This window comes from Camelus dromedarius, chromosome X (genome assembly GCF_036321535.1).
Source record: "Camelus dromedarius isolate mCamDro1 chromosome X, mCamDro1.pat, whole genome shotgun sequence".
NCBI classification, from domain to species: Eukaryota; Metazoa; Chordata; class Mammalia; order Artiodactyla; family Camelidae; genus Camelus; species Camelus dromedarius.
In genome coordinates, this window is record NC_087472.1 from 18,802,291 (window position 1) to 18,815,175 (window position 12,885).

Here is a 12,885-nt window from a genome sequence, read left to right on the forward strand (position 1 = left end):
TCACGTCAGCTAAGTTTATTTGGTAAAAGGCCAAGAATATACTTTGATAGCCCAAAGGGGTCTGCACACAAAACCGATAATATTTTCTTTTAGAAGAAAGGTTCTTCATAGGATGAATTTATTACTAAATAAATTTACATTCCTGAAGATACGAAGCATTTCCTCCACAAGAACATTGATATTATAGCTTGGTGCTGGGGAAGGGAAATCCTCTTCCTTTCTTTTCTTAAGGGAGTCACATTAAACTTGTATCAAACTTCAATGCACATTATAATCATCTGGAATGCTGATAAAATGCAGATCCCCAGGTCTCACGACCTGGGATTCTGATTCTGTTGCCAGAGGTGAGTGGTGGAGGGGCCTGTGCTTGTGTAAGGACCCCTGGGGGTCCTGGGACAGGTACTCTGAGGTTCACTTATGATCTAGGCTCCAACAAGCAGCCAAGTTTGACTTGGATTAGGCAGGATGATGCTGTGAGGAGCTCTGGACTGGGAGTCAGAAAATCTGGGTGACAGATTCATAACTAACGTATTCCACTTTGGGCAAGTTATTTTCTCTGTGCCTCAGTTTTCTCATACGCTTAATGAGGATAACACCGCCCTGCTCCACTTCCTGGACCTCACCTACATGCTAATTTATACAAAAATGACTTGAAAGTATGAGGAGAGTAACAAGTAAGCATTATCTTTTTGAAAAGGGAGGCTGTAATCTAATTCAGTGAACTTCGTATTATTATATTATATTCCTGACAAGAGCCAATTACAGATTACCCTCTCCTCTTTCTTTTTAGGCTTAATCCAGTGAAAGGCGTGCTAGAGTAAAGTGACATTCTTATTCTTATTTATCACTTGCCATCCATCCCCTCCCCTAGCCCTGACAAAAGAGAAAGCACAGAGACAAGGAGGACGGCACTTAAGTACTGCGAAAATTCTGTCCTAAAGGAGATTCATGTCTTAGCATGCTCTTACCAAGTCTATGAGTTTGGTAACAGGAACTTCTCGGATTGGCCTTTTCATGCGGCACAAAGCCTCTAAGGATGTACCAAAACAACTTGGGAGGTAATTTCCACTGATGGTCAAGAAGTAATCTTTGCCTCGATCCAGGTGAAGGACAAGGATATCTTCAATCTTATCTTCCCCTGAGTTCAGGATGGTCACAGAGTCTTTGCTGACATACACATCAAGGGAGATGTCCACGGTCTCATCTGAAATGTAAGAGATGCCACATGGTACCAGAAACTTCCAGTGGAAAAGCAAAAAGGGGACGAGAACCCACAGAAGACGTGTCCTCTAAAAAAACCATCAAGTGATGAAGGAGAGATGGGATACCCCAAAGAGGGAGCCCCGATATAATAACAGTGAAGGTAAGAGACGTGTGGTTAGAAAACAAGAAGTTAAAGGGAGGGGATGGGAGATGGTACATCGCAAGCAGAGACAATGGTAAAGGGAACACTCACTTGGCTCCAAGTAGCCCTCAAAAGGTTCAGCCCGAAGCCATGGCTTGCAGTACTGGCTGTCATTAAGCTTAGGGATGAAAGAAAAATGGCAGGGAACCTGTCCATTGTTGCTGATCTGGAACTTCTCCTTTTGCAGTTGCCGAAACTTCACATTCTCAAACACAAACTGGGGAATAACAGACAGACACAACCATGCATCACTAGTAGGGGAGGTAAGTCAGTTGGATTATTCCATAGAGAATATGAATAAAGAATAAGGTCATTATCAACCAGGTGTACGCATTCACCAACGAGCCAGCTGTCCACCATCGCCTCTCACGTACTATAGACTCACGACGGCAGAGGAGGAGTTAGGCAGCTTTTGCTACTTCTCTAGGCTACTCTGCTCCTGGGATCCTAAGAGGATAACCCAACCTCGGGTCAGGGCATTCATCCCATGACCAAGTCCTGGTTCCTGAGACAGGAATTAACCAGCAACTCTGAAACATTAAATACGAGTGGCTAACATCTGAGGGCTTACTTTGTGCCAGGTGCTGTCTGAAGAGCTTCACAGGTACTGACTCGGGTAATCCTCCCAACCACCCCTGTATCCAGGAAAAGAAAGTGTGCCTCTGGAGGGTAAGACACCTGCCCGTGGTCACACATCTACTAGACGGCAGTGCTGGGACTGGGACAGAGGCAGTCTGCCTCGGGCTCACACAGCCCTCATCACTTCGCTGTGCCGCCTTCTCCTACTAACATGGTGTCTCCTGTGCTCACCACGATGGCCAGCAGACAGGTGGCCGCGTATTTCTGCTCACCTCCCTCCTGCTGAGTTCCAAGGAAGGAAGGAAGTCATTTTCCATTCTGTCCATGATGCGTACAATGTCTTCAAACACTTTCCGATACCTCCGTTCATCCACAACCTTCACCTGAAAGAAAACGAGCCCTCTTTTCAGTCTTACGTGCTCCAAGCTCATCTTCCTTTGAGATTACCTAACAGTTTAAAACCAGTCATTCTAGAAACGATTTCAAATAAACTGTGGTTCAAACAACATCCTCAAACACTTCCTGAAATCTCGTCCATCTACAAATTTTTACCTGAAAAAACCAAACAGATCCTTATTTTAGTCTTATGTACTCTCAATGTATATATTTCTAAGAGCCTAACCATTTTTAAAAGGTCATTAAAACAGACATAAATTAAACTAAGCATGACAGAATCACACACCTGAAGATAAAGATAAAGTTAACTGGTTAACTTTTTGGAAAAGTTAAATCTCTGTGCTAAGAAGCTTGGCAATAATAAATTTTGGGGAAGAATATTTTCTTGTTCCATTGTTATTTGGTGGTGGAGAAAATGTGACGTATGTGCTAAAAATTATTTCCTGCGCTGCACAAATTGACAGTGTCAAAACCTACCTATGACTGTTTCTAACAATGATCATAAAAGTTCTGAAACAGCAGAAAAAAATGAGTAATAGATTTAACTCTATTAGCTGTTACGTACACTGCCAAGAATCATAATATCAATGTTCAGGTTATATAATGATAAAGGTCTGCTAGTAAATAAACCCTACGGCCATTTTAGAAAACAGCTGATACAAAATGTCCCAGATTAGAGTAAAAGCATGACAACAGACAAACAAGCCAACCTGACTAACAGATCAAAAAAACCTCCCATCTGACACAGCATGCTCAGCTTCCTGATACAGCTGTGTTTTTTTAACTATTAAAGCTTTATGCAAATCGATGCCCCAAATGAACATAATTAACATAGCATTTTCACTTATTAACATCCCAGTTTCTTTTGAGAATACAAAACTTCACAAAATCAACTTTAAGAAAAGACTGATGCATGCAGTAGAGGCTGGAAAGCCAGTGCAGAAAATAAGAACAGCAAAGCTGAGGCCAGCGCCTCACGGACTGGGGCGTTTTTCACATGTCTGTACCACAATGCTGCGGGAGCTGAGCGGCAAGCAACCCCGAGCATGTCCGGGTCCCTGCTGCAGTGTTAGCTTGGAAGGAATTTTGTACTTTTTAAAATACTTTCACAACACTTTGCAACTCTTTATTTCAAAAAGTATTTTACATAAGCCATCTTATTTTCACAACAACCTGTGAGAATACCAAAGCAAGGGTTATTCTTCTCATAGTGGAGAATATTGAGATACAAAAAGATTGACTAAGCTGCCCACGGCCACAGTTAAGAGCAGAGGTGATATGTGGACCTCTAGCATTTAAGACCTTTTCCAAAACACCAGGTACGCAACAGGACCAACTTGGGCAGGTCTTAAAAACAAAGAAGCCCCGACCCACTCATCACAATCTGCAGGGGGTGGGGTCCATGCATCTGCATTTCTTAAAGCTCTTTCGGCAATTTTATGTCCACCAAAGTCTGAGGACCAATACAACAGATCCCACCCACAAGTGCAGTGGTGGGAACCCCATCTCAGCTCAATCTCAGCCAGCCCACAGCAAGTCTTCTGAAGTTAACTGGTCACCAAGCACTTGGTCCCTTTTGTTAACAGTCACTGATGCAAATAGTGGTAAAAATATAACATGGTTCTTAAAGCCTCCAATCATAGCAAGCCCAACAGTCCAAAATTTGGAGTGGTTACCCAATAAAATCAAAGCTTTTCTCAGTGGGTTATCATGATCATAACCCTTAATGCACATTAAAAATAATAAAGGGGATGTCATACTAAGTGAAGTAAGCCAGAGAGAGAAAGGAAAATACCATATGATACCACTCATATAAGGAATCTAAAAAAATGACACAAATGAACTTATTTATAAAACAGAAGCAGACTCACAGACATAGAAAACGAACTTATGATTACCGGGGAGGAAGCAGGGAGTGGAAAGATAAACTGGGAGTTTGGGATTTGAAGATACTAACTACTATACATAAAATAGATAAACAGCAGTGTCCTACTGTATAGCACAGGGAACTACATTCAATCTCTTGGAGCAACCTATAATGAAAAAGAATATGGAAAAGAACATATACATATAATATATATATATTATATATAAAACTGAATCACTATGCTGTATGCCAGAAATTAACATAACATTGTAAACCAACTATAGGTCAATAAAAATATTTCAAGATGGACAAAAGTCATGATTGCCTCAATAAAATTTAGAATCTATTCTAAGAGCAAGAACTAACTTTGTACATAAAGGAAATGCCCCAAAGTCATTCCCCTTTAAGACAGTAGTAGGATAAGACATAATGGTGATAACCTATCTCAGAAGCCAAGAAAATCAGCATATATACAGAGGAAAGAAATTTACCCTGCTATGCTCTTTGCATGTCTTACCTCATTAATCCTCATAAGTAGGTACCATTGTTATCCCCATTTTATAGAGAAGGAAACTGAGGGACAGGGAGATGTTACATACATTTTTCATGGTTACAGTTTAAAAGTGGTTGAGCTGGGACGCAAACTTAAGCAGTCTAGCTATAAAATCCATTCTGTCAAGCACTGCACTATATAGATTTTGACAGATTACATGACCACAGGTCTGGAAAACTTACAAGAAATAATCTGAATATACTAGCTTTAATAAACTGAATCAACAAGATCCCAAGATAAAACCTGCATACTAATAACACGCAGTTAGAAAACACAACGTGAAAACAAAAACTTTACTCACAACAGAGACAAAAATTTAACTAACTGGCCATTAATACAGCCCAGGATGCAATCGAATAAAAGAAAATTTTCAAACCTGTGCTCCTGGAGGGGAAGACTTTACTATCTAGTTAAGTTAGTAGGACTAACAATATGCTCTTAAGGTAATAGATAATGCTGTATTCTGACCAGTCTGAGCCACTGCCGTACCCACCCCTCCACCTGGACCTCTCTTTTGGGGCTTCCCCTCCTTACTATCTATCTGGTAAGAAGCTACATCCTTGAAGATCTAGCCTAGAACTCTTCTTTACGTATAATGACTTTAGAAGGCTAAGGTTACTCCCCAGCCGCTATGCAGCATGAGAAACGTCTAGTCAGTAAAAGGCCTAGAGTGTTAAGAGCCATATGGATAGCATTTAGGAGGGCCGAGGGCACTAACTTCTCAATGCTGCAAATGATTATTTGGTTACGGAAACATTTATGGCCCACTGAATTACTGATCTGTTCTGAGCCTAAATAATGCTCTCAGAATAGATACTTACTACACAAACCAATGAATGAATGAACAAACAAGTGTTTACCCCAATATGGAAGAGGGCGCTAACAGGCTTGTGGTCACTGGTTTTCAGTTCCATGTGACTCCGGTAATGAAGCTGATTGACATTAATTCCTCTCCAAAGAATTCGGTCACACCAGGCTGGAACCCGACATTTCCCACTGCAAATTAAAGAGAAGGAATTAGAAGGAGGCTATACCACACAAGAACGTGATGCCTACCACACTGGGTCTGACCAGAGTTAGGCCCTCTTGTTGTATGCTTCTCCTTCTCTAATGGCCCCAACTGTCATCTTCCCCACCACACCACAAGCTCCGTGAAGGGACTGTGCCTGCTTGTTCACCACTGAATTCCCATCCCCTAACACAGTATCTGGTGCAAAGCAGGTGCTCAGTGAATAGTTATCTAATGAATGAATAAATTCATTAAACCTTCTTAAAACACCCTCTGAAGGTCAGGATTATATTCAGAACACTTCTTCTTCATTTGCTTGATCAAATGCAATGACAGATAGACAATTAATAAAATCTAAAAACCCAATCTTTCATTCCTAAACTGGGCTTAATCACTGGAGATGGGTAATGGTAGAGATTTCTTTAAACCTGGACTTCTATGGACAAGTCTAGCTTCTTCTAATCGAGCTGAACTAACATCTAAGCATGCAAGTCTGAATATTTAACAGTCCATAAGAATACCAAGGGGAAGGGAGAAGCCTATTTATCACTCTATTAAAAAAGCAACACCTGTACACCTGATCCAGATGGTGACACTAAGTTCTTATCAGTAGCTGAATTCAGTTGACTCTCAAGTCAGGTGAGTGGAAGAAACAAGGCGAAGTGTACAAGATCTGTCAGAGTCACTTTTCACTTGCTGAGCATCTCCCTCAGAGGACAGGGATACAGACTCCTCCCCACCCCACCCTAGTTCTCTCTGAGGCTAAAGAAGCTTAATATGTCCAGGGATTCTTTTTCTCTCAGACTTCTGGGCTCAGTCAGCTAGGAAACCATAGGAAACAAAGAAATAGTAGGGAGAAGACCAGGCGTGTACTGTCAGGGGCACTTTACTAGGGGTGATCAGGAAGTCTCAGGGCCCCTTAGACAGTGGTTCTCAGCTTTCTTCAGCAGCCGTGGAGGTCGAGCCCAGGCACCGCTGTTTTTAAAAGTTCCCCAAGAGATTCTAATGTGTACTCAGGACTGAGAACCGCTGTGCTGGAAGAATCCTTAATGGCGCTTTGTTTTCACCTCTGGTACCCTGAGATAGAGTTGAAAAACAGTTTGGGCAACTCTGCTGAGGTGATAAAAATAAGGCACTGCAGGTGGCCCAGAAAACTTCGACAGCCTGACAGAGCAGTTAATACTGCCCTGTGTTAAGCTCACCTGTGAGTACACACGAATTAAAAAGTCTTCTGTAACAGCACTGAGACATTATGTTTTTATATCTGCTTCTGGTGAGACCTAAACATTCCCCAGCTCTTCATCAACACAGACAGATGGAAATAAGATCAGGTCTTAACCTATCTCATGAGGAGCTTCTCATTATCTTACCTGGAATCCCATCGGTCTGTTTTAGAGTCATACTTATAAGTGGGGATAAACTTGATGTCCCCTTCCATGAAGTCTGCAAAAGCCTTTTTCTGTGTGCGCTGAATATTTAGCTAGAGATAGAAAAAAAGTATCACATAAGCAGGGTAACACCATCTTAATATAGGTGATAATCAGGTTGATCAGCCATTTCTAAGTATCTAGGTTCCATATCTTTTGCAACTGTCAGAGTACATACATAAAATTTCTGCGCCTTATGAAGTACATTTTGACATTCCCACAGCACTTAAACTTACCCACAGAAAGGATGCTTATTTGAGTACATTACTAACTTTTCATTGCTAACAGTGGTCAGAGTAAAATGAAAAAACAAAACCTGAATAATCATAAGTTCCCTGAAGTTAGCACAATTTTAATTTAAAAAAAAAAGCACACAACTGTTGAATGGATAATTCCAAAAGCCAAATTCAGTGAATAGTTAGAAATCATTTTGAAAGTTACCCTCACTCAAATATTTTAGCAGTATTACATAAGATTCAGAACTTACTCCAACTGTACCCACTTTGGAGGCAGGACTGAGGAAGAAATGCAAAGAAGTTGGCCAGCCAACCTCAATGTGAAGGTACACACAGCCAAGAAGGGCTCACTGTAAAAACCATTCTACTGCAAAACTTCAGGATTTTGACTATGTCTGAAGATCAAAAGTCTCACATTAGGATTTAAAGATTCCAATCAAGTGGAGACATTTTCTTCCCTCAGTAAGAAGCATTCAGTTTTAGCAGCCAGTATCCATATGCTGAAGTAAAAATTCAAGTCATGTGCCAGGTTCCAAGGCAAATTTACAGAATACTAGGTTCCTGAATATCAAGTTTTATATAAATGTTACCAAATCAATGCTTCTCCCACAGGTTTTAACATCTATAAACCAGCTAACCCCAGCTTCTCAATCAGTTCCCATTAGACCACTGTGTGTGCTATTTTTCCCAGACAAACTTCTCTTCTGTGCTTCCCAAGCCCCACACAGGGCCTCCCTCTTTTACCTCCAAGCTGTTGCTAAGCCTGCCAAGTAATCATAGAGCAGCTTTCCCTGCTCCATCTGCCAAACCACATCAACATAGCTGAAGGTCCACTTCCTCCAGGAAGTGTTCTCCAATTAACCCCACCCGTTCTCCAACTCATTTATACAGATCTCCAAAATCTCTTCTTGATAAAGACTTAATGAAGAAACATTATATTTACTTTCATCACTAACGGTATCTCTTCTCCTCCCATCTGAGCGTGTAATAAAAGCACTGCCTACTTTGTGTGTATTCACTGCATCACCAGTCACAATGTTTTCCCCAGACAATGAGACCTTTCCGTCTACTTCTAGAGTAAGATACACCTCCCATGGGTCTACCTCATCCACCTAACAACTGTATCTGCTATCAAGGAAAGTACCTATAAAATAAAAATTTACTGACCTGGTCAAATTTCAAGAGTCTCTGAAGGTCATTCTTGTTAATAAGACTCTTCACTTCATTGGCATCAGGCATGCAAAGTCTATAGTTCAAATCTCCCAACCAGATGACAACACTGGGGATCAAGAAATATATGAATAGAAGCAGCAGTAATGAGCATAAAAGTCAACCAGAGGAGAATGGAGAGAAGAAAAATGGGCAGATTACCGATAAGCATTCGTTTATCACTATCTGACGAGGGGTTTAAGCTATAACTATCCTTTGGGGACAAGCACTGCCAACACCTGAAAGGGACTAGGGATTACAGACAGGCAGGAGGGCGGGCAGTCCACACATGGAAAACAAAGCCAGGGAAATACAGTGTATGTGTGGGGTTCAGAAGCCAAGGAGTTAACTGCCTGAGAGAAGCGTGTAGTTTGTTTGCTGGACTAGCTTCAAAATTTTGCCTGGCTGCTTGCCAGGTCTCTAGGGGAAGAGAATCTGAACGTTTGCGGCCTCTCCGAGCCCTGATGTTCCGCAGGCTCTCCAGTAAACTCTGCATGGTCTAAGTGACAGCTCGCTCAGGCAGGGCTCACTCGCAAATGTTGGTCCAGGGCTTTCTCCTGCAGCCGAGATGTTTATCCCTGCCCAGATCCACAGTCCGAGTCCCAGGCAGGATGGGGAAGGGCGTGCCACGGGAGCCTCGGGCCCCCAATCACAGCAACAGGCCTTTAGGTGTGCTGAGAGCCCCACAGAGGAGACCTGAAATTACCACAGCAAGATGGGTTGTCTTGTGAGCTGTCTCAAGTTCTAGATGGGTCTCTCTTTGCCAGTCTTAAATGCAACATGAAGTTTATGGAATCCTGGGGAAATAAATTTACGGAATTCCAGGGCAACTTTATGACCACTGATGTCAAGGCCTTGTTTGACCACTGTGAAACAGAATTCCGTATGATCCTAATTGTTGAGACAACATGGAAACAGGCCAACATCGCTACCTTTCCCTACTCTTTCCTCAATTACTCCACTCTCTACTGATTCTAATACCCCTAAATTATCTTTTGTTTTCCTACTAATTCACATCTCAAACCACTTGTTCCAAATCTCATCACTCTCTCAGGGTTTCAATTACTAGTATTAATTTCCTTACAACTAATTATTTTCTACTAACAATCCATTCCTCAACTGATTTCTGTTTCTACCCTTATTAAGTCCCATTCTTCACTAATCTTTCATATTATCCATTGGTGTCTTTAAGTCTCCACCACCTCTACTCTTATTGATTCACAGCCAGTAAAAAGAATAATGTAGATCTATATTTACTGGCTTGGAAAGAGATTCACAATAAATAGGATAATACGGTCCTATATAATGAGTATGTGTGTGTTTGGATGTGCATGGAGAAAAGTCTAGAACAGCACTATTCAGAAGAAATATGATGCACATCACAAATTTAATTTTAAATTTTCTAGTAGCTGCATGTAAAGAAGTAAAAGAAACAAGCGAGAACTCAGTATATCCAAACTACTGTCATTTCAACAAGTAATCAATATTTTAAAATTGAGACATTTTACAATTTGTCCCTACTAAAATCAGTGTATAGTTTTCGCTTACAGCACATCTCCATTTGGACTACCTACTTTCAAGTGCCCAACAGCCACCTATGGCTACTGGCTGTCATCCTGGACAGCACAGATCTAGAAGGAAACACACAGAATTGTTGATGATGGTTTTCTTTGGAGAGAGTGACTAGCTGGGGAGAGTAGAGATAAGAAATGAAGGAGTTTTACTTTTACTTTTTATTACATTTATGAACATTTCTATTTTATAATAAAAAATAATAAAAATTGACTCCAGTTGACAGACCTCCCCCATCATTACTCTATATGCCCACTAATGGAACTAACCTTTCCTCTGATAATAAATCTAATTTCTCAGACTCAATGCATCTGCTATTCTTCAACCCCACCCACCTCACCTTTGTGACCTCAACCCCTAAACAGTAATCTCTCACTTTTCACATTTCTGTAGTTTCATATCACCTTTAATTTCTTCTCAGCCCCACTACTCAAAGGTAAAGGAGAGGGGGAGGGTATAGCTCAGTATGGTAGAGTGTGTGCTTACAGTGCATTAGGTCCTGGGTTCAATCCCCAGTACCTCCATTAAAATAAATTATAAACAAATAAACCTAATTACCTCCCCCCACCAAAAAAAAAATAAATAAAACCAACCAAACAAAGGCTAAAGGAGACTTCACCACTCACTCATGTTTCATGATGTTCAGCTGTGGGAGGGTCTGATTTGGGACCACAAAACTCATTCGTGCGCAAATGTCCTTATAATCTTGATTCCTTCTCTCAAAGTCCTCCACATGGGCAGCCAGATGGGAATTGACAATGCAAAAGGTAGTGTTGTGAAATACAAATCTCACAGCTACCCCACCTTTGTTTCCCTGTTAGCAAGAGTAATTATTCACAGTTAGTACAAAGACACAACTAGCACCTGAACTTCACATGGACATAAATCATAATCCAGCTCATTTTCAAAGTAACTCACCATCTTCCCCATGATTCCAGTTCCAACTGTTTCTGTAGCAACATCACGGATGTATCGCCACTGATCCTTTCTGGCAAATATCAGGAGCATCATCCCAACAAGGCGGACTAGTTGAACCTATGAGTTCCAGGGAGTTAGAAAAGGTTCTTGTTGATACTACTCTTTGCCACATAGCTAACTTCCCACAACTAATTTTCCACCAAGAAGATACAATCATGCCCTAATCTGAATTCAAATCCTCTAATTTCCCACTGGACTCCATAACGAGAAAACAGTATTTTTCTGGGAAAGCTCTAATCTGTCTCTGACCAGTAAAAAGTCTTCAGGGACAATGAGTACACTCAGCTCTAATCATTATTTTAATCACTTTTTAGGCTACCATGAGTAGGCAGCATTAAAAATTCAAATAATAAAGATAAAGCCTCTATCTCAGTGTGTTCCTTTTGTTTCTCCTTCCTAATTTCTAATTTACAATATCCTAAGGAATTAACATTTATAAAATAGCAATCCTTTTTACTTTGATTATTATTACTCTGTGAACTAGGACTAGAAATATGTCTAAAATCTGTATTAGGCAAGCACGTATATGAGAGGAATAACATTGTCAGGAGTCTTATTACCTACATCAGCTATAAGAGGATGTAGACGAAAATTATTTAGACAGACAATTCCTTTTAAAGGGCTTAGTATGGTAGCCTTGTACTTAAAATAACTCTTCTGGTAGCCTCCATGTGCTTTCTAAAGTCCAACAAATTGGCCCACCTTGCTAAAGTCAACTCTACTCTTGACTTACAACCAAGTTTAGAGCTCATTTAAATTCCACAACACTTCTGTTCTTGCTCCAGTTCCAAAGCTTACCCTATGCACCCACATGCTTCAAACTGCTTTCCTGGAAAGCATCCAGTTCTGACCGTGTCAGTGAGCAATTTCAATCTTCATCTCTTATTACACAAATCATTTACCTTATATGTAATCATTTTGACTTAATTATGGTTATGTGAACAATAAAATTCTTTTTTTTCTCCAAAAAGCTACCTAAGCAATGAAACTATAGGATCAGGAAGCTTAGGGAAATTTTTTTCTATGAAATAGGAGTAAAAATGATTAGTGTGTCCTATTCTAGTATTACATATACATGGGGAAGAATTCAATTAAACCATTCTTTTGGAACAAGCTATAGATAACAGAATAACTTGCAGTGAATTCTATTTAGTCGTATACAAAAAAAAAGATAATTAAATTCAGCTTACTTTCTTATACTTGGCTTTGGAATGCAAACTCCTCTCCACAGCCAAGGACCACTCTTGTTCCTTCACAGATTCAAAGTAGAAAAAAGCTTCTGTGCTCAAGTCCAGCTCTTGGAATCTGAGAAAACAAGAGGATGTGATGTCTATACACATCCCATAATTATTTCTGACTACCTCCTGTTCCATTTTCTGGGCCATTAGGTGAAAAAAGGAATGGGAGAGAGATGAATTTTATGGAACTGCTCTGCTGAGTCAGGTGATCAGTAAGGACAAGTAGCTTTCTTTTCGAAAAACTCCCCCACAAGTATACACAGAGGCTATGTAAAATACAAACCAAAGAACACCTCCAAAAGGGATAATAGCAGACCTTTGCTTATCTATCCCAGCAATAGCCATTGTTGGAATTAACCTCGAGTCTCAGTTTCTGTGAAGAATATAGTTTTCTATGGATTTCAAGAGGATTAGAT

The 12,885-nt window shown here is 40.5% G+C and overlaps 1 protein-coding gene and 1 non-coding gene across 4 annotated transcripts in view; one reads left to right on the forward strand and one right to left on the reverse strand.

Moving 5' to 3' along the window:
- Nucleotides 1-12,885, reverse strand: part of OCRL (OCRL inositol polyphosphate-5-phosphatase) — a 46,201-nt gene that overhangs the window by 14,308 nt on the left and 19,008 nt on the right. For all 3 annotated transcript variants that reach the window (XM_031445713.2, XM_031445714.2, XM_031445712.2), the window contains exons 10-18: nt 12,422-12,536; nt 11,172-11,288; nt 10,880-11,067; nt 8,640-8,751; nt 7,180-7,289; nt 5,661-5,796; nt 2,257-2,367; nt 1,457-1,622; nt 969-1,204 (exon numbers count right to left, since the gene is read on the reverse strand). In XM_031445713.2, the coding sequence (XP_031301573.2) occupies nt 969-1,204; nt 1,457-1,622; nt 2,257-2,367; nt 5,661-5,796; nt 7,180-7,289; nt 8,640-8,751; nt 10,880-11,067; nt 11,172-11,288; nt 12,422-12,536 (1,291 nt within the window). The remainder of the gene's footprint in view (nt 1-968; nt 1,205-1,456; nt 1,623-2,256; nt 2,368-5,660; nt 5,797-7,179; nt 7,290-8,639; nt 8,752-10,879; nt 11,068-11,171; nt 11,289-12,421; nt 12,537-12,885) is intronic.
- TRNAC-ACA (transfer RNA cysteine (anticodon ACA)) lies at nt 10,703-10,777 on the forward strand. The gene has a single exon. It is a non-coding gene; the product is annotated as a tRNA-Cys (tRNA).